We start from the raw sequence: 20,181 nt of genomic DNA, 5'->3' as shown, positions 1-20,181 counted from the left end.
CTGTCCTGCAACTGCAGACAGAGTAAAGGAAGTCACTCACAATTTTCTCATAATAAAATCAAATCCTCTGCTTCAGGTCTTCCAGCAAAATAACAGTGAATGCAGTATACCAGCAACCACAGAGCAATGCTTCATACGTATTTCAAATGTTACTTTGGAGTTTTCTAACTTTAATCAACCCTAATTATGAGCGGCTTCTCTAGAAAACATATTTATTCCACTTTCTCCTGTGTATGGGAGGCACCAGGAGAGATTTTCCACTGCTGCCCTGGGCTAGTTAGCTGAAGAGACTCCTGCCAAGCCGTATCCTGCCATGTCTTTGCTTCATACATTTCCATGCTTCGGAACAGCCTTTTTTGAGGCTTTACTTTCACACAGCAGAGAGTTGCCAAAGGACGTATCTGATTCTGCCATTTATCACCTCCTGTGGAAAAAGAGTCTTGGATACACGTATTAGTCTCAGATATCACAACCGACAGTAAACACACCGCGTACAAGATGCACTGATTTATTAATAGAATAAAAATGAAATGTAGTGACATGTTTTTCCACTGTTAAAGCCATAGAGACAATCAGTGTCCCATTTATATACTCGGTGGCGTCATTCAGCAACTCATTCATAAACTCTGACCGACACGTTCAGGTCAGGTATTCCAGGAACCATTCCCACACTTCCATGTTACAAAGCGGATAACTGTGAGCTCAACTCCCCACGGTTTGCAGCTGCAATCAGTCTATGGGAGATTTTCCTACGTCCTCTTCTAATTCCTGAGACTTTCTCCACCTGGAATAGCTCTTTAAAGCCTTTCAACAGCAACAGAGTGAACCAGCTGAACTTCTTGTGGGGTACAGACCTGCTTTTCAGGCAAGAAAATGCATTGAATGTCATACAAAAATAGGCTCATTTCCAATATACAGTGGAGATTATTTACTATAAGATCCCTGGCTAATTATTGGCACTTCGAGGCAACTACAACAGAGAAAATGTTTGCAGTGGAAGCTTTAAATGTAACACACTCTCTTTTGTGTGTTTCTACTTCTACATTCTGTAGGGTCTTAAGCTGTACCCATCATTTTTGTTAAAGCATAGCTGATGTGATTTCATAGATAACAGATCTATCCATGTACAGCTTGGTAATGATTCAACATTATCTGAAAGAATAGGCAAAGTGATAAATATGAGGTATTACAACTGACTTTGCAATTTGCCTCAGTATGCAAATTTCCTTTCCATGAGGAAAGAGTATCATCTACAAAGGCAATTAAAGTAAGCACTTGGGTTTCACAGCATTAGAAACCGTTGAAAACTAATCCCTTATGGATACAAAGGAAGAAAAACATCCTATTGCAGATGTTAGGGGACAGAATGCATTCTGAAGCATATCAAGGGGTGTTTTCTTCTGTAGATATCTATCTCTTGCACCCTGCTCAGAACAGGTATCTGTGACACCAACAGGCTGAAAATCTTTGGAAAAACCCTACTGTTCACACATGCAAATGTCCTGTTTCAGGAAGGTATAAAAGCCCGTGAAGAGCTGGGCATTAGAACATGAACACAAACCAGGAAAGATGATGACAGACGGTGAACCCCAAATGAGAGTCTTGTGAAAAAAAAAGCACCTTTGAAATTTGAAAACAATATTAAAGGAAAAGGGAAATGAAGTGCATGTGACTGGTACTGCCAAAGCCCAGATATAACCTACAAGCCTGCAGAGAGTACATCATCCATAACCACTGGCTCATCTCCATCCAGCAGTCATGTAGCAGAACAAGCTGGGGAGCTTTCCGAAGTCACATCTACTGCTTGAGTTTGTCTGTCCATACTGGGGAGGGATTTGGTCCCGGAGTTTTGAGACTGTTCAGAAACAGCAGGAGAAGCAGCAGCATGGTTGGCACGCTCGCCCTCCCGCCCTGTACCACTGGGAGTGGGGTTCTCCTTGGCTGTCGCAGCGTGACTGTGTGACTGGCTGCCTTGTCTCCCTGCTTCTGCCTCCTGCTGCTGCAGCATCCGCTCCACCTCGATCTCGAGTTCCAGATTTTCCTCATCTGCCTCCACATCCAGCTGCTGCATTAACTCCTCCAGCTTCCTGGCCTTGCGGAGCTCGTTCTGCTGGATGATGGTGCACAGGTGCTCCGTGAGGTGCTCCTTAAGCTCCGTCTTGTGCTGGAGGTCCAGCTTGGCTGCCACGTACTCCGACTCCGCCTTTTCGTACCGCTTCCTGCAAAATCATCACCATTTCTAGTGGGTTAATTCTCAAAGCACTCCACAGCCTGACACACAGACAGACACTTCAAACATCCCTGAAATGCAACGTGTGTTATGCCAGCTGTTCACGACGTGCTGCTACGTTAGCAAAGGGGAAGAAAAGAAGTGTGAATTGATCAAAACTTCTCTGGACGCTCCAGGCTCTGCTGCTGTGTAATCCAAGAGTTAACTTGCTCATCTGAAATCTATAGACTGAATCACAAACACACATTTTCGCTGCCTGTTTGAAGGGATGCATCACTAGCAGCAGAAAGAAACCATCAGAAATTGCAGTTTTCACACTTGTAATGAACACCCACCCAGTGAACCGAAACACTGCACACAGCAGTTTGGGGTTCTTCTAACCCAACCACGCCCCGACAGACACAGATGCTCAAAGGAGCACAGCATGGATACATATGGACATTTGGATAGTGTACTCTTCGGGCCACCCATAGACATGTTCAGAAAATCAGGAGCAGCACAGACTGACACAGCACGTGACATCAAAAGTGATCACAATTTCTGCGTGGCGACAGATGTAGAATTTTATTGCAAGCATCCCCCTGACACTCACCTCCTGCCAATTTGCACTTCCTGTCACGACAAATATAGCAAAAAGGAAATATTCTAAATATTTATCGAGGTTAACACACAGAGAGTATCCAGCACTTTAATGGCTGGTGTCTGCATTAGTGATGCTTCTTCCACTGCATCAGTAAATCTGTGTATTCATTCTAATTAACAGACAGATAGGTGCAATCTTGCTCATCAGGAAAAGGTTTTTGCAGCACGGCTACATGAAGCACCTTACAGAGCACTTACAAAACTAATGTAAGTAAGGTGGTTGAATAAAGCATCCAGCTGTTTTATAAAGCAACAGAAAGACAGGATCCTTTGCTTAGTGAAACAGAAGGAAACAAGACATAGAAAAGCATTCCCAAATATGTTCTTTTATATAAGCATCACAAAACTTTGACTCAGATGTAAAGGCTGTGTCTGCAGTGGGCAGAAGATGCCCATTTACATTTGCCTCTCAGGAAAGTCAAGATGTCTTTAGGTCAGGCACCTAAAATGAAAAAACTAATAATACTATGCTGGAAACATCTGCGCAGTTAAACCTTTGGGCTGAATTCACACGTATTATTCACATCATATTTATGAAAATTCAATTCCACAGCAATTGGCCAATGTCCCTAACTATGTATGTGCTCAGGACTATTTAAAATTGCACTTTTTGACCCACTGAAGCGATTTTTGTTTTAGCCCTAAAACACAAGGCAAGAACTAAAAATTTGCTTTAAAAGACACCATTTAGAAGTAAATCAGCTTTGGCTTATAATACATGAAAACTACAGCACTGGAAGTATCTAACTTGCATTTCCAAGTCCCTCCCTCACAAAAAGACTACGGTCATGAAAGTCATTAAGAATTTGATAAATTTTATCCACTTGTCCTACCAGCATCTCCTTTTGTTCTTGTCATCAAAAACTGCTTTCCAAACGTCAGAGCCCTTCGTGTTCTGTGCTCTTTTGCCAGTAAGCATTTCAAATAGACACATTATTACAAAAATGGGGTATGAGATTTGCAGGAGCATGTAATGGTTTTAGAAACACTGAAATGTTTTTCCACTTCAGGATATTAAATTCTGTATTCATATGCAATCAGCCACTCTGACTACAGTTAATCTTAGATATTTTAACTTATAATTACGCTAAAGAAATCTTCATTTTTTTTTTAGCTACCACTGCTATTTTTTAAAGACTAATTATCATGTTTATTGGCCTGTGGTCAATGTATAGCAAAAGTCAAAAGGAGAAATGCACATTTAACACATTGAATTGTGAACTCGAAACCGCAACCAAACATTTCTGTTTTATGAAACGGCTGCACAAACATCCCGATGTTTATCTACTGATGTTGTGGCTTACCCACAACTAATGGGGTGTTCCAATTAATTTCTTGCATTTAAGGAACTCATCAGAACCAGAGTGATTAAAGGCACATTGTGAAGGGTGAAAGCTTGCTTTTTCCTTCAGTTTTTGGTCCTAGTTCCAAAAGCACTTCAGCAGTATTATATGTTTTAAGCTTAATTGGTCCCATTGATTCCAAAAGGAGCAGAGCAAGTTTGCCTGAAAAGGACTTTCATTTTAGGACTTTTCAAGAAAAAACCTCTTTCCCCCTGAGAAGAAATAAACAACCTTGAAACAATAAAGCAGGGCTTATGGACAACTGCACAGTTAAGGCACTACTTATGTCTCGTGACAGCACACTCTGCAGTCAGAAAACTGCTTCGGTTTCCAGACTCCAAGGGAAAAATTAGGAAATAAAAAGCAAGTTTTTACCTCAAGATTTGAAAGCCCCCCAGACTGTGACTGCTCTAACTACACGTTATTACAATGACATAACTTCATTACTGCTTTGGTGACAGGAAACAGCATTTTCTCCCTGCTCTCAGACAGAGCTATTCCCTGTTCCCTGTTCCCTGTTCCCTCCTCCCTGTCTGTCACTTACCGGGCATAGGAGTATTCCAGGCTGGCCTGATCAATGCGGTTCCTCAGGATGCCAATGTCAGCAGACACCATGTCATCCAGAGCTTGCAGCTCCTTCTGAATCCTTTTTAGTTTCACTGCTTCAGCTTGAGTTCTTTTGGATCTGCAAAAGGAAGATGTGCTTTTTTCCTCCCTCTTTTCAAGACTCTCTTCTTGACACACCAGGCCCCATTTCATTTGCAGAGCAATCAACTTTAGGATCTATTCAGAAGGTTTCCCCTTTATGGTTTAGGGCTTTTGATCTTTTTCAGTATCCACAGGGATCTAAAATGCCTGCTATTAAAGGACTACAGCAAAATTATGTAATGACTACAATCAAAGTGCCTAAAATGGATTGTGTTTCTTCACTGTGGAAACACACAAGAAGCTGCTGTATCTAAGTAGTTCCCAGTGTAAGGAAACAGGAAATGGCTTGGGGGGGAAGTGAGAGGGGGAAGGGCATTTAGCCCTGCAAATATCCCCTTTCAAAGAAGCCCAGTTAGTAGGGGCCAAAAAGTCACCTAACCTAAGCTTGATTTCCATTTTGCAAAATTATTCCCAAAAGGCCCAGCCAAATCCCAATGAAGTGAATGGAAAGTTTTACATCAAACACAAAGGGTTTCAATCAAGCCTTATGTAACCTTTTTCAACTCAGCCTATTCATTCCCTCATCCTGAAATCTAAACGTTGCTAAGGGCAGTAAACTTTGATGGATTTCACTCCCAAGCAAGCTGAGTGACTCTCATCATCACCAGCAAATTCACACTTCCCAGCCACTGCTTTACACCCAAAGTAGGTATCTGAAACCAAGACTAGTTGTGCAGGCAGTGACAGCATCTCTCATTAGACCAGCTGATGCACATGGAGGGGAAAGACACCTGTGGTATTGCTGAAAGCCCGAGGGAGGACTTTGAATGTCAGATGTAACTCCCTAGGTATCACTTTCCATGTCCTCTTCTCTCTCCTCAGGCTTTGTTTCCAGGAGGAAGAACCCAGCCTGATGGTCACACCCATGTCTGCTGTCCTACAGTGACTCAGAACAAATGCACTCGTGTTTTCTCTCTGCCTGGCAAAGGAAAACACCATTTTCAGAACTTTAAAGAGAATCTTCTACACAGTATGGGCTGTGTTCACTTGTGCTACCCAAGGGCTCTGATGGGCAGAACACAACATGTCTGGGAGAGCACTGCAAGCCTGAAAGCTTCACATCACCTTCCCTGATCCAGTGCTATGAGCTGTTCCAACATCCTTCCCTACAAACCTTGCCTTCTGTGTAGTCTTAAACTATATCACTATACAATGCCTTAAAGTCTGGTCCCCTGAAGAGCAAGAGCCAACAAATGAGACCATGTGCTGTAATTTCTAATCAGCCAGGGGTACAATGGTATTTTCTTCAAATTAAAGTTGATAATCTTCTCTTTTCAATACTCTTCACATACTCATAAGAGTCAAAAGCTCAAACAGTTTCTCATCATAATTTAGGAATCAAATGAACTTTCCTTAAATCCAGCAAAACCAATTCAGGAACAGAACAGGGATACACATCTGAGCATCCCAACTTCCAAACATGATCTCACTAACAAATTCAAGGACTTCAGCTAATTCTCGAGTTGTGTAATAACTTTTCCATCTGCACACAGAGCTGCAGCTTTGGAAGTGTGAAAAGCTTAGTCACAACTTCTTAGCCAGCACTTGTCATCCAAGGGAGATGTCGCTCACAGCTGCTCACTTCTGGAGCAGCACACACTGAGCACAGAGAGGAGGGAAAACTGACATTTGAACCAAGATCTGCAGATGAAAAGTAACCCCTTGCCCGTGCTCAGCCCATGCAGCACAGCCTGTTACCTCTCAGCAATAGCTCTGGCCAGCAGAGCCTTCTTGCGCTTATTCTTCTCCTCTATCAGCCGCTGCTCTTGCTGGAGGATTTCCCATCGGGATTTCTCCTGCCTGCTCATGGAAAAGAAGATCAAAATTAACAGAAAGTTCATTTCTCTTCCTGTTCTCCAAATAACACAAATATTCATCATCGTATTTCCTGGAGTAAACTCTAAAAACGTCAAAGGAACAATAAACAGGCTTCGGTTCTAAGGAAAGAAGTATCACCTGCAAGAAGTCATTCAGAGCAATAAAAATATTTTCAGATGAAATCTGCTGATCATAACAAAAATCTGCACAACCAGATAAGCTGCTGGTTAATTCAGCTTTGCTGGAAGAAAGAGCATGGAGTACTTTTTCAGAAATGGATGGAATTTTTCATTTAAAGGATGTGCTTCCCTGCTAGGTAGAAGCAGTTTCAAGTTTCTTACTGGCTGCTACAAGTTGCCATCTGTTCAGTCTGCCAACACAGCCTCTTTTTTGGAAATGTTTTTTTGCATAAAACAGATTCTTTCACAGGCCTGCTTTACAATACAGCCCCCAAATAATTAAACTGATAAAAATGAAAGGCCGATAAAAGTCATAATGAAAATCAGCAACAAGGAAGAACAAGAATTCACTTTTAACACCAGGAAAAGAATATTGATTCCCTTTCCTAGCTACGTCTACTAAGAGATACAAGCAGCCCCAGAGGATGGGATCAGGTGAGGGGGGACAACACAGCTGGGCAGGATTCAGGAGAAACAAAAAACTGCTTTGCTGCTTTCCCATTCCATTGTGTTCTTCGTGCCCTCTCGGAAGAACCCTCAGCTTAAAAACACTCAAGTAACTCAGCTACTAACAATCACTTCTGCACAAGAACATCTCTTCAGATTTCTCATCACCCTATCCCTAAAAACTCATGTAGAGAAATATTTGCAGTAAGATGTAGATTCAAGTGCCCAGGCTGAGATGAATCCAGCAGATCCAGGAGGCGGCTGTTGCAGCAAAATGTCATTTGCTCCCACAGCGTGAAAAACGTCTCTGCAAAGCTCCAGGTGTTTTCCCCACCAAAAAGAAGCTGAACAGTGTCTGGCTCACCACACCCAGAAAGCTGCTGATCCCTGCTTGGGGAATACAAATGATGCATGGAAGTTTGGAGGCCAGCCTTCATAAACCATTAAGACATCTCAGGCACTTTATGATGAGCAGTGCCGCTGCCACAAGAAATTATCTGAAAACAGCACAGTGCATCTCTGCAGAGTACACTGCAGAATTTGGTCCTCAATCAGGTTTAACTCAACTAGAGATTAAAACCAAAGGTCCAATGCAGAGCAATCTAATATGGTCATAGAATCACAGAATGGTTTGGGTTGGAAGGGACCTTAAAGATCATCACATTCCACCCCCTGCCACAAGCAGGGACACCTTCCACTAGATCAGGTTACTCCAAGCCCTGACCAACCTGGCCTTGAACACTTCCAGGTATGGGGCATCCACAGCTTCTCTGGTAACCTGTGCCAGTGCTTCACTGTCCTCATAGGGAAGATTTTTTTCCTAATATCTAATCTACCCCAACTCTCTGCCAATGAGACGCCCTTCCCCCTTGTCCTATCACTACATGCTCTTGTAAATAGTGTCTCCATCTTTCTTGTGGGCTCCCTTCAGGTCACAGTCAGGTCACCCCAAAGCCTTCTCTCTTCCAGGCTGAACAATCCCAATTCTCTCAGTCCTTCCTCACAGGAGAGGGAATGATTTGATCTCTCAAACCTTCCAATTAGACACAGAAAAGTTCACTTTACTTCAGAATGAAAGAATGAATCAACTCAGAGCAACAGTCCCCACCCCCAGATTTTACTGACTTACTAACAATTCCACTTTCTTCCTCTCCACTTGGGTGCTGGGCTGTGCAGGGTGGGGCTGGGCACTGTCCCTGCCATTGCAAGGTGTCACCTCCTCCTGCTGATCCTGGCTGTCACTTTGCCTTTGATCTCCAGCAGGAGGAGGACGAGGTGTTGGCACGGGCTGCTGAGGGTGAAAGGGTTTGTGCTTTGGTGCAGAGAGCAACTGCTCCGGAGTGACAGGGGCTGCCCCACCCTGCAGTCCCAGCCTCTGGCATTGCTGCTGGAGGGCTTTTTCCCGCTGCAACTGCTTCCGAGGCTTGCTCCCGGTGTGGGGGCGAGGCTGCTGCTGCTGCTGTTGCTCCGAGGACTTGAACAGCTCTATCAGAGAAGAGGGAGAAACGGGATTAAAAACAAATCTCATTGTCAGAGAATCTGTGAATGAGTTTTTCTGGAAAAGCAACTGCTGCACAACCAACATAAGGATGAGATGACTAGAGTGCCATGGAAAGCCAATGTGGGGGAAAACCCAGCAAGCTGGAAATGTTTTGCTAGCGTAAGGATCTGTAGTTTTAAAGGATATGAGCATTCCTAAATGAGGAGAGGGAGGAATAAGGGGCCTGGACTGCAGGACTAAAGGAGGAACGATAGGAGAGAGGCAACTCTTGGGATAATCATGGAGAGGCAGATCTGGGGCTGAGGAAGGGTCCATGCAGCCTGGTGGGCAAATCGAGGACATAAACCGGAGAACGGGGAAGAACAAGGTGACACGAAGTCAAAGAGGAGGCTGGGAACACGAATGGGGCAGTGGGCTGGGATGTGGAAGCAGGGCAAGAGCCTGGAGAGTCTGGAAACGCGACCGAAGGGTTGTGGGGGTACAGAGAGATGGGGCTGGACGGGAGGGGCCGGGGGGCTGAGCAGGCGTTTGATGGGGGGATAGACCAGCTGAACTGAGGGGTCGGAAGGAGGTGTAGATGCAGGGGCTGAGGGGACGAATAAGGTGCGGATGGAGGGGCTGAGGGCACGGGGCGCTGAGGGAGGGGAGGAGGTAACAGTGACGGGTGCGAGGGCCGGGGGGCTCCCCCCGCCGCGCCCCGGTGCCCGGTTGCCGTTACCTGGGCGCTGCCCCCGCAGCCGCCGCAGACTCTCCTGCGGAAGATAAAGCGGCCCATGGCCTCGGCCATGGCGCATCCCTCTTCCACCCGCGCAGAGGCCTCGGTCTGCCCCAGCTGCCGCCGCGGCGAACGCCGCGGACAGCCCGGCCGGGGGCCTCGCGCGGGGCGGGCGGCAAGATGGCGGCGTGAAGCGGGGAGGAAGAGAAGGGTAGGGGCGCGGGGGGAATTGCGGATCGTCCGTGCTTCCGGGAAGCTGCTCAGGGCGCAGCCCCGGGGCTCCTGAGAACACAGTGCCGGTAAAGAAGCACGGAATCAACTAGGTTGGAGAAGACCTCTGAGATGATCGAATCCGACCTGTGACCGAACAAGGTTAATGAGGTTTATGGAGAGGGGAAGCCGCACCCGAATAAAGCAAACTTCAGGGAGCATTACAGTCTTCAGACACACCGCCCCGGTCATTTATAATCTGTAATTAATGTAAATAAGAGCAAGAGAGATCCTGCTCCGGGGAGCGTAGTTAAAGTTCCAGTGACACCACTGTGAGGCAATCATGGATCCCAGAGTGCTTTGGGGGCTGGAAGGGAAATTAAAGCTCATCTCATTCCACCCCCTGCCATGGGCTGGGACACCTTCCACTAGCCCAGGTTGTTCCAAGCCCTGTCCAACCTGGCCTTGAACACTTCCAGGGATGGGGCAGCCACAGCTTTTCTGGGCAACCTGTGCCAGGGCCTCACCAACCTCACAGGGAAAAATTTTTTCCTAATATCTAATCTAAATCTCTTTTCATTTAAAACCATTCCCCCTTGCCCCGTCACAGTCTGCCCATGTAAAAAGTCGCTCTCTCTTTTCTTATAAGCTGCCTTTAAGTACTGGAAGGCCAGCAGGGAAAAGTATTATTTTGCCCACGCTGATGTTTCTGAAAGTCTGCTCTGACCATTATGCACAAGGTTGCACACACACGCTCCCATCCTTAGGTAGAAACTGAAAAGATCCCACAGTGAACAGCAGCATCCCTCAGTATCCACGAAAAGAAGCCTTTTCCCTTCCATCCCAAACTCCTGTGGCTGCTTTAATCCTGCCAGAGGCCCTGTGGATGAGCTCCCCTCCCACCGTGAGCACAAAGGCACGAGCCCCCAGCTTAGCTGCAGCAGCCCAGGGGCCGGCAGGCTTCAATAATACATCAGCAGCAGTAAAACAGGGACATTTCCAGTGCCTGACCACATCCCTCCCTGACTCCAATCTGTAAGGGATTAGTCAAGCTCTGGAGCTCCCCAAGCAAGCCCATAACTTGATGGCCATGGATGACACTGCAATTTACCGCAGCAGCACTTCCAGCAGCTCCTGCATGACTAACACATCCCATAAATACCAGCCCTGGACGGGGGGGGGGGACAGTGCTGAACTGGCAGGCGTTAAGTGTTTCTGATGGGATTTGGCCCAGTGAGTGCCTTTGGAGAACACAAGTGCCACCTTTGTTCACCTGCAGCTCAGCTAGAGGCCTTGATGCCGAGCAGAAGCGTTGCAGGCATCCAGCAGAGGAGGAGAGCAAGGTTATCTCATCCAGGAAGTCCTTCCTGGATGAGCCTGGGGCAGAGGGATGCTGAGTGGCCCTTCAGACAGGATTATGGTTTCCTCTGGGAAACCTGACTGAGCACAGGAGAGATCTGAATGAGAGCCATGATCCAACTTTGACTCAAACACTCTCAGACTCCAGGGAGTCCAGATGGCAGAACCAGGTGTCAGCTTGAATTTTACAATGGAACAGTGTTGGCCAGCCCAGCAAGGGTTGGCTTACAACAAGGTGTGGGCACCTAATTCCCTTTTAGATGCCCTTATAAGAGTCATGAATCTAAACCTGTTCTGATCTCTAAAACACAGTAAAGGGCTGCACCAAACCCACAGATATCAACTGAATGTGCTTCATGAAGTACAAACACATACTTCTTGAACTTTGACTCTTTCTTCTCTTCCAAGTTTTAGTGCTATGAACAGAAGTGAAGCACCGTGTTCACTTTACTGCCACAGATATTCCAGGCACAGAGCTCCCACGTGTTTTATAGAAAAAGTATAAAGAGTTTAGAGTTGTTAACTGGAATGCCATAGGCAAAGCAGCAATCCATGCTAACAGCTTCCATCAGCCAAAGGTTTAATTGCTGGTCTTTGGGCCAGCTTGCTCCAGGAACAATTACAGCCCAGTGAAGTCATTTCATGGAGCATTTACCGACAGCAGGTTTAGAAAACACAGGCTGACCATGTTCTCTGGCTGTCTAAAGTCCTATGAGCAGAACATGGCACTGAACATTTGCCACCTAGGAATAAAGTGTTTTCCAAGCAAATTTTGCTAAAATGCAGGCTGAAAAGGCAAGAAGAGAAAACAGAAAACTTTCCCATCTCCTGGACCAATATCCCCAGGAACAACACAAACTTTCCTGCTACATCTGGGGCTGGATTTGAGTCCTGTATCTGGATTTGAGTCCTGCTTCAAGAGCTGCTCCCTCCCTAACAGACCTGGAGACCTCCATGACTGCTGCTGTTATCTCATGGTCTAATTGGCCTGGAGTCTGCTGATTCCAGAAGCAGAGAGCACCAACAGATCACAGAAACATCTCTTCTCTTGCAGTTCCCAAATCAGCGTGGAAATGTCATCACAGGCTGGCAAATTGGGCTCCCCAGGTCAGACCTCAGGGTCAGACCTCAGATGACATTTCAACCCGGGACAGATGCAATTTGTACCAGGACATAACTTCAATTTGCATCGGTTTCATACTGAAAATTTTGGAGGGTTTTAAGAGCCAAATAAGCTCTTCCATCAAGGGGCTCCCCGACTTAGATAATATATTTTTAACTTGATTCTTGCACTGCTCTGCACGTCGTCACACTAACACACAAAGCAACATTTTCCCAGGAGAGGATTGAGCCCTAATGTGAGACTTGTATAGGGACGTTTCCTTTCTGCTTGTGTTTCAGACCCTATCATGAGCTTCCAAGGACTCTGACATTTAACTAAAGAGACATGAGGATAAAACATTGTGAAAATAACACAGCCAAAAATTCCTAAATCAATTTAGTCCTCTTTCTAACATGTACTATTAAACTTGTATCCGTTGTATCCATCCACTGTATCTTGTGCCAATATTATCCCATCTGGCTTGGGAAGAACCACCACATCCAGATGAGCCATGGCACTGTGTGAGCACCGTACCAGTGATTCAAACCCCAGACACACTTCAAGAATGTAACCCCAGTGTTATCCTGCAGTTACCGGCCCTACTGCAAGGGGCTGGCTTGAGGAGTTATGCAAAAATGCAGGTACATCTAATGGAAGTAGTGTTTCTGCTGTAAAATGAATTATTCTCATTCTGGAGTAAGGCGAAAAAACTGAATTAAAAAACCCCCAGCACTATTCCTTCTCCTCAGTTTCAGTTCCCTTTCACTGCCTGGTAAGTGGGATTAAGTCAGCACTGTCATTTCTGGGACCAAGGCAGTCTTTTGGTTTGCAAGAATTTCATAGAAGGAAACAAAAATCCACTTACATAAAGAGGTATTGAGTGAAAAAACCTACATCAGAAACCTGCTTTTTAAACCATATAAACCAAAGGTTTTCAACATCTTTTGATTTGTGGCTCTGTACACATTTTCTAGTGAAGAGGCAGACTTACACAGCAACTTTAAGTCTGTGGCTTTGCTTCCTCTGAGTTACCTTTCGCAGAGACCTTAGGGGTAGAGTCCTGACCCCTGGTCTAAGGCTGTGGTTTGAACTCACAGCTGTTTTACTTTAAAAGGTCCAAATTTTGCTCCTCAGGTCCCAGGGAAAGCGGGGATATGTCCTAGCAGTGCTCCCAGCAGATCTCTCTCAGGGCTGTCCATGGCACCTGTGGGGCTGGACTGAAGTCCCACTGCAGCCAGAGGGATGGAACAGGAAGACAGAACAGGGCTACAGAAACTGTCTGATTTTTGCCATGGACTCCAGCAGGCTGCAAATTCCCCCTCCAGACCTGCAGATACCACTTTTCCCTTCCCAATGGTACCTGGGGCTGTCAGCAGCCAAACTGGGGTGAGGTGTTCCCACGGGGACCCCACACCACACAGGGCTGGTGACCAGCAGAGCTGGGTGGGGAGAGCAGCACGTTTGTCCAGGACAGGTCTGGTTACAGTGATATGTTTGCTTTGAAACTGAGCCTACAAACATCTCGGCTTTTAAGGTTCCCACCTCACGTTTTCTTGTTTCAGCTTTTGAGCTTTTCCCTTAAGATGAGTTAGGCTTTCAGAAAATCACATCTGAACTGGCAGAAAGCTCAGCGTGCAATATAAATGTTTTCTTTAAAAAAAAAAACCCAAACAAACAATTAACATTCCTACTGACATTTTTGGAGTCTTTCTCACCTCATTTTTCGACATAGACAAAAATATTCTGTAGTAACTCCTCATCTTAAATTATTTGCATGAAAAAAAAATCTTAAACAGGATTAAAAGCTCGCTAATTAAAAGCACCTTAAAAAAAAAAAGTTGGTAAAATTAAAAAAAACCAAAACTTCATTACTACCAGAAATATCCTGAAGATTATAAATTTACCATTTTGGCTGGGAAAACCAGCGCTGAGCAGTGAAAGAAGTGGAAGTGAGTAATTATTGATACATGTTTTTGTATAGCTAAAGAAATATTGTTGTAGCTAATTACTTTAAAAAGATACTTTCTAAATAGTTTTTAAACATCATTAAAATAATACTTTTTATAACCCCAAGTTAAATACTTCATGACAGTTCTATAATGCTTTTAATTGCATTGCCTAATGTGAAAGTCATAATTCAAATGTTTATACAGAAAAACTAGAAAGCAATTGCTTTCATTCTAACTCTTTGTGTAAAAATTGTAATCTAACTGTCAAAACAGTTGATAAAATTAAAGATTTGAAGAGAAATTTGCTAAATGTTTGTTATCTTTGGCATAACTTGAGTGATTAGAACCACTGCACTAAACAAATTGAGTTTTCATCAAACAAACTTATTGTTGTTACACGCTCAAGAGAATGAGCTGAGGTTGTTTAGTCTGGATGGGAGAGAAGTGTTGGGGAGAAGACATGATAATAGCCTTTAAATATATGAAACACAGCTGTAAAGAGACAGGGGAAATATGTTTTCAGTGCCCGTGGTGGATAGGTGAAGAAGAAAGCGAGAGATGAGCCAGGGCAGCAAAAGGTGGAGAGAATTGACTCAAGACCACCACAGAGTCTCCATTCAGGTATTTTTAACAACAAACATCTGCTGGGTAAGGCAGAGGAAAGGTCAGTGCAGCCCCGGGACAGCAAGATGCACGTTTTGGAGATTCTGGGTGTGTGGATCCCCACACAGGCTCCAGAGGAGAGAGGGAGGCTCCCAGACCCCTCATGGGTTCAGGCTGCTGAGCAACATTTTTGACCTTGCTCTGCTGCATCATTTATGTTGTCCCATTAGAGACAACCCACATCCCTCGGGGTGTGCTGCTGCCAGCTGAGAACTGGCCAGCTCCTGACACCTCTCCCAGCCTTGTTCCCATGACAGTGGTACTTCCCAAACCATTCCCACTTCTTCCTGCTGCTGTCACAGCCCCATCACCCTCCCCCTGGGCACACACATCTGCACCACCAGCTGCACCACTTTCAGTGCCATCAGCTGTGCAGGTCCTGCCACCCCTGCAAGAGTCTCTGTGGGAAATCTTTGTCTTTTCACAGCAAGACAGAGGGACAGATGGCTGCCAAACCCAAGAGCCAGCACTGCCTGTAATATGTATTTGCAGTAGAGCATTACATGATGTGAAAATCACTTTCCTACCATAAAGTGCCAGTCAGCACCAATGTGACAGCTGAGCCCAGCCAGTTCATGTCTCTCCTTCCAGCTTCACAAGCCACGTGCTGGAAGATGTCGTCCTCTCCTCTTTCCCACCTCTGCACTACTGCAACACAGCACACTGGGCTGAGACAACTCCCTTCTGCAAGTGAAATGCAGGTGATCCTCAGGGAGTGGTGTGGGACACTGTTCCCATCCTGCTGCATCCCCACAGGGCACCCCAGAAGTGCTGTTGTTTGTGTGAAGGCACAGCATGGAATCAGTGCACACTGGTTTGGCTCGTTTTCAGCCCAGGTGGTTGAAGGGACACCAGGTTAGGCCACGTGTTCAGTGCCAAAGAAGGATGTGTGACAGCACCTGCCTATTTGCAAACCAAGCCATCCTCTCACCTTTCCTGTATCCTTGCAGTAAGATATCAGACATTTCTCCGTGGAGCCTTGTCCAGAGCACAGCCATCTCCTCCTCATTCAGGGTCTCTGGAGGTGTCTGTAAGACAAATATAAAGAAGAAATATAAAAAAGAGCACCCAAGGAACCCATTTGGAGACCAGCAAGCTGTAGGACACACATAATCTTAATTCCCCTCCCCATCCTGCAAACACTTAAGCTACAACAGACAGATGTGCAGGGTTAGGACCTCAGCATCCCCTCAGCTGCCTGAGAGGTGAAGGGAGCCCAAGTTCAGCCAGATTATCCTCAGCGCTATAAACAGGAGCTCTGAGACAGCACAGCCAATTTTGGGTGCAGCACTCCAGTGTCACCCTGAACAAGCAGCACCTGTGGTGCCCCATGTCTGGAGAACCTGTGCTTCAGAGAGCACCCAGAGAGCTCTGAGGGATGACCTGCTCCCACCTGCAGCCCTGGCCAGCCCACAGACAATGCCTGCAACGATTTGGAAGTCCTTAAGATGAAACATTGGGTCTTTCCTGCAATAAAGTTCAGGGAATGTGGATGCTTTCTCCCTGTAACAAGCACACACAAAAGAGATATAACCCCCCACCTGTTTATGGATGATGTCAGGGAAGGGTTCCTCGCTGAGGCTGGACTGGGAGGAGGCTTTCAAAGGATCGCTGAGTTAGAGTGCTTGGCTCTTACCGAGGCTTTAGGAGGTAACTTCCTTCCATGGCTTTGGAAAGTCCTCCCCACCAGTCAGTTGCTGCCTTTCACAGTGTTTGTGTAGAAGTTGTTTTTCAGCGGTTTCTGTGGGAGGAGAGTGTTTTCTTTAGTTTTTGAATACTGCCATGACTGCACACGCAGCTGACACCCACAGGCTTACTAGGGCCACACACTAATGATGATTTCCAAGTGTTGGTGTCACTGGCAGGGTTTGAACCATAGCTATAAAGCCTGTAAATAAGCAGGCTGATGGCCAGGGAGGCTTAGCAGCTCCTTGGTGAGGTATCTGAGATAGCTGGAGAGTGATCTGTACCACACCCTGGCTACAAACACTGATATCACAGACCTCAGCCTGCAGTAAATGGAGAGGTTAATAAAGCAAGCTCTGATTAAAACAGGAGCAACCCAAATTAGACCTTTACTGCTGCAGCAGGAAGGTGAAAACAAGGATGACTGGTTTCTTCTGGTGCTGGAAAATTCTGGTTTTGGACCTGAGCTGAATAGGAAAGGCTTAATATAATGAGAACATCTCAATTCATTTTGGGTCAACCAAAAACATTTTGCTTGACCAGTAACAAAATGTTCTGGTTTGCTTGGAGACTATTTAATCTTTTTTAAAAGTCAAGCAAAAACACACAACTCACTTCCTTTTAAATTTAAGTCCGTTGAAAATGAAAACAAAAAAGAAAGCTTCAAACTAAATGATGTTCAATAAAGTAATCTGCTTCAGCCTGAAAATGCCGAAGTGAAACATTTCAATATTTAAGGAAGGAAAGAAAGACTTCTATTGTTTTGTCTTGTCATTGACTGACTTCAGCCTGGATTTGTGAGTTATTTTGGTTGTCTTCATTTTCACAGGGCATTTCATTTTTTATTTTTATATTTTAAATTCTTTTAGTACTCTCTTCTTGTTCAGTTTGAGATACAAATGGTCAGGTTCAGCAAAGGTTCATAAGAACATGACTGAGCTGACAATTTGTACAAATATCAGGCAAATACTTTGGGGTCTTTTTTTCCCCCCTTTGTATTTTAGTTTTCCTTTGAAATTGTACCTGAATTTCATAGAAGCTGTGGGGTCCTCAGGACCCCTGAAACATGCACAGAGCAAAACTGTCAAAGTCTGTGCGCTCTGCTGTGTAACCTGCACACCACAAAAATTCAGATGCCATCTTCAGTCCTGCAAAATATTAAGACAGGCATTTAAGATTTACCCGAGTGATTAAGCATGAACAGCTTGTAATTGTTTCCAGATCCCTCTCCTAGCAGGAGAAAAGGCTCTGCAATCCCTGTCCATGTGCTCAGTGTAGCAATGCGCTCACAAACGGAGAAACTGAAGATGAACTGGGGAGGACAAACAGATATCCTGAGTTTTGAGACTAAGCCAGCATTGCCTTTGAATCCAATATGGACTATCCAGCTCAGAAAAGTAGGATTATTGAGCCAGTGTCTGTCAGGGTACGTCTGCATCCTCCCTGGAGCAACACCTGTGCACCAGCAACTAGAAAACCTTCCGAAGTACACATGGTCAGATTCAGTCTGCAATTTTTCATCTGGCTTGGGAGTGTTAAATGAAGATCAACTGCTGAAATTGGCCTCATTTGGGGAATCTAACTCTGTCTGTGCTTACAGGAAAGACCTTTGTCCTCCAGGTTTTATGTGAAGCCCCAAAGATTGCAGACTTTCTGCATAAGCCACAAAACAATCCAGAGAGCATCTGGAGAGAGACTTGCCTCATATCCCAAACTGTTCCCTCCATGCAAGCCTACCAATATATTTTTCCCACAGACTGCTTGATCGTGAAAAGATCTTCCTCAACTTGCTCAGGGCTTCAAAAAAACCTTAGCAGCCCCAGCCCAAGTTTGAAAGCAAATTCAAGGGTTTGCCATTGCCTTTGAACACAGCGGGAATCTACTCCAACAGGTTAGATCTCAGGGGCCACGTTGCTCCCAGGATTTAAACCAGACCACATGTGAAATGGCAGCTACCTCTTGATTTTATATTTTATTTTATTTTAAAATAGGATAATCTAGGGGCTATGTTTTTTATTACGATTATTACTACTATTTTAATGGCAAATTCAGTGGTGCCACCTTCCCTTCTTAATGAAGGCAACCAGAGACTGAAGCTCAATTTCTCCCACTTTCTAGAAATAGTCTCTGCAAATCCATTGTAAAAAAAACTAACCACAGTCTTTTTCCCCTTTCTCTCTCTCTCTCCCTCCAGAGAGGGGGTTTTCATCAGCTCAGACCATTTTTCTTCCACCACCTCTTTACCTTAACCCTTTCTCAGAGGTTGCATTTATTTTCCGAGGTCCACGGCCAGGACAAGGATACAGAGGGTGCAGCTGACACTGTCTTTTGAGGATCTCTGTCACCAGTGCAAGAGGCACAAGCCTGGGGATGGGGAGGATGTCTCTGGAAATGGCTCCTGCCCTCATCCAGTCCAGTTCACCCAGTCAGGTCCCTCCACAGGAGCTCACTGCTGCCCATCAGAGCATGTCCTTGTAGCCAGAGCTGTCTCCTGTGCTTGGATTGTGCAAACCCCTTTCCTCTCCCTTCCGCACTCCTGGCTATTGAGTGCACATCTAATTGTTCCTCTGAACCTCTCCAAAATCATTGCTTCCTCTCCATTCAACTCCAGGCTCAATTGAGCTGTTCTCCCTCCCCTGGGACCTTGTAGTGAATTTGGCTGAGAGGAGGAGGCAGACAATGTGCCATCCCTTCTTGTGGAAATCTTGGCATACTCCTCAAGGAGATGATCTCAGATAAGCACACTGCCAGGAAGAGAGGTTCACCACTCTTCCTAGAAACTTTGCAAGCCCTGGTCTTCATCCAGATAGGAATTCTTTTTTTTTTTTTTTTTTTTTTTTTTTTTTTTTGAGTAAAAATGCTTCAATCTTTTCAGTGTGAGAGAGGAGTGAAAAAATAAATCGCTGCCATTATAATGGATGGGTAAAAAGGAGTTCAGGCAGTCTTTGAAGAGCCTTGGTGCTGAAACAAATGTTTAAATTAGATGAGAATGGATCTTCTGCCATAAACAGCCTTTGCTTTGTTCAGCTGTCTCCTCTCCAAGGCTGTCTCTCCACAGTTAGGGTGGTAGGCACCAAATCTGGCACTGACCCCTTGGGATTCAGTGATGGAGATGGAGAGGTGGGACATGGCTCTGCTGTTTGAGATGGGAGGAGAAACATCTGCAGCAAAGGGCAGAGCTGAGCCTGCACAGGAGCATAAAGGGGTGGCAGCTCCCACCTGCAGCGGCTTGTAACCACATCTACACATCAGGGTGCAACATAAGGGTGCTTCCATTGAAGCATATCCATGCACAGCCTCAGGACTGTGTTTTACTCAGTAGATTTTCTACTCATGTGGGCAGAGGAAGGTTTTCACTTGTGCACTCACCCATCCGCCCATGGCCAAAGCCAGCTCGATTCTGGTTTGTAGAGCTGAGTCCTGGCCAGGCTGTTCTTCAGCTCCTGCTCCTCCTGGTCATCTCTGTCAGCTTGTGGTGCTCACAGTGCTTCTGGTCAGCACAGTGGCCCCATCTGCACCATGACTCAGGGCTCACAGCTGAATGACAGCGGCAGGAATTGCCTGCAGGGGAGATGATGAGAAAGAGATGAGGAAAAACTACATCCCACACCAGCCAAAAACCCAACTCA

At 45.4% G+C, this 20,181-nt stretch overlaps 1 protein-coding gene across 1 annotated transcript in view; it reads right to left on the bottom strand.

Annotated features, from left to right (window-relative positions):
• Nucleotides 1–492: 492 nt before the first annotated feature.
• The window catches only part of GORAB (golgin, RAB6 interacting), an 81,414-nt gene continuing 61,725 nt past the window's right edge, over nt 493–20,181 (bottom strand). Inside the window, exons 7-13 of the mRNA XM_018079144.2 lie at nt 19,922–20,113; nt 16,408–16,607; nt 15,798–15,894; nt 8,501–8,852; nt 6,622–6,723; nt 4,760–4,900; nt 493–2,219 (exon numbers count right to left, since the gene is read on the bottom strand). Of these exons, the coding sequence (XP_017934633.1) occupies nt 1,757–2,219; nt 4,760–4,900; nt 6,622–6,723; nt 8,501–8,852; nt 15,798–15,864 (1,125 nt within the window). The 5' untranslated portion in view covers nt 15,865–15,894; nt 16,408–16,607; nt 19,922–20,113 and the 3' untranslated portion in view covers nt 493–1,756. The remainder of the gene's footprint in view (nt 2,220–4,759; nt 4,901–6,621; nt 6,724–8,500; nt 8,853–15,797; nt 15,895–16,407; nt 16,608–19,921; nt 20,114–20,181) is intronic.

This window comes from Manacus vitellinus, unplaced genomic scaffold (genome assembly GCF_001715985.3).
Source record: "Manacus vitellinus isolate BGI_N305 unplaced genomic scaffold, ASM171598v3 scaffold_44_pilon, whole genome shotgun sequence".
In the NCBI taxonomy this organism is placed as follows: domain Eukaryota; kingdom Metazoa; phylum Chordata; class Aves; order Passeriformes; family Pipridae; genus Manacus; species Manacus vitellinus.
This window is presented reverse-complemented; position numbering and strand designations above follow the sequence as displayed.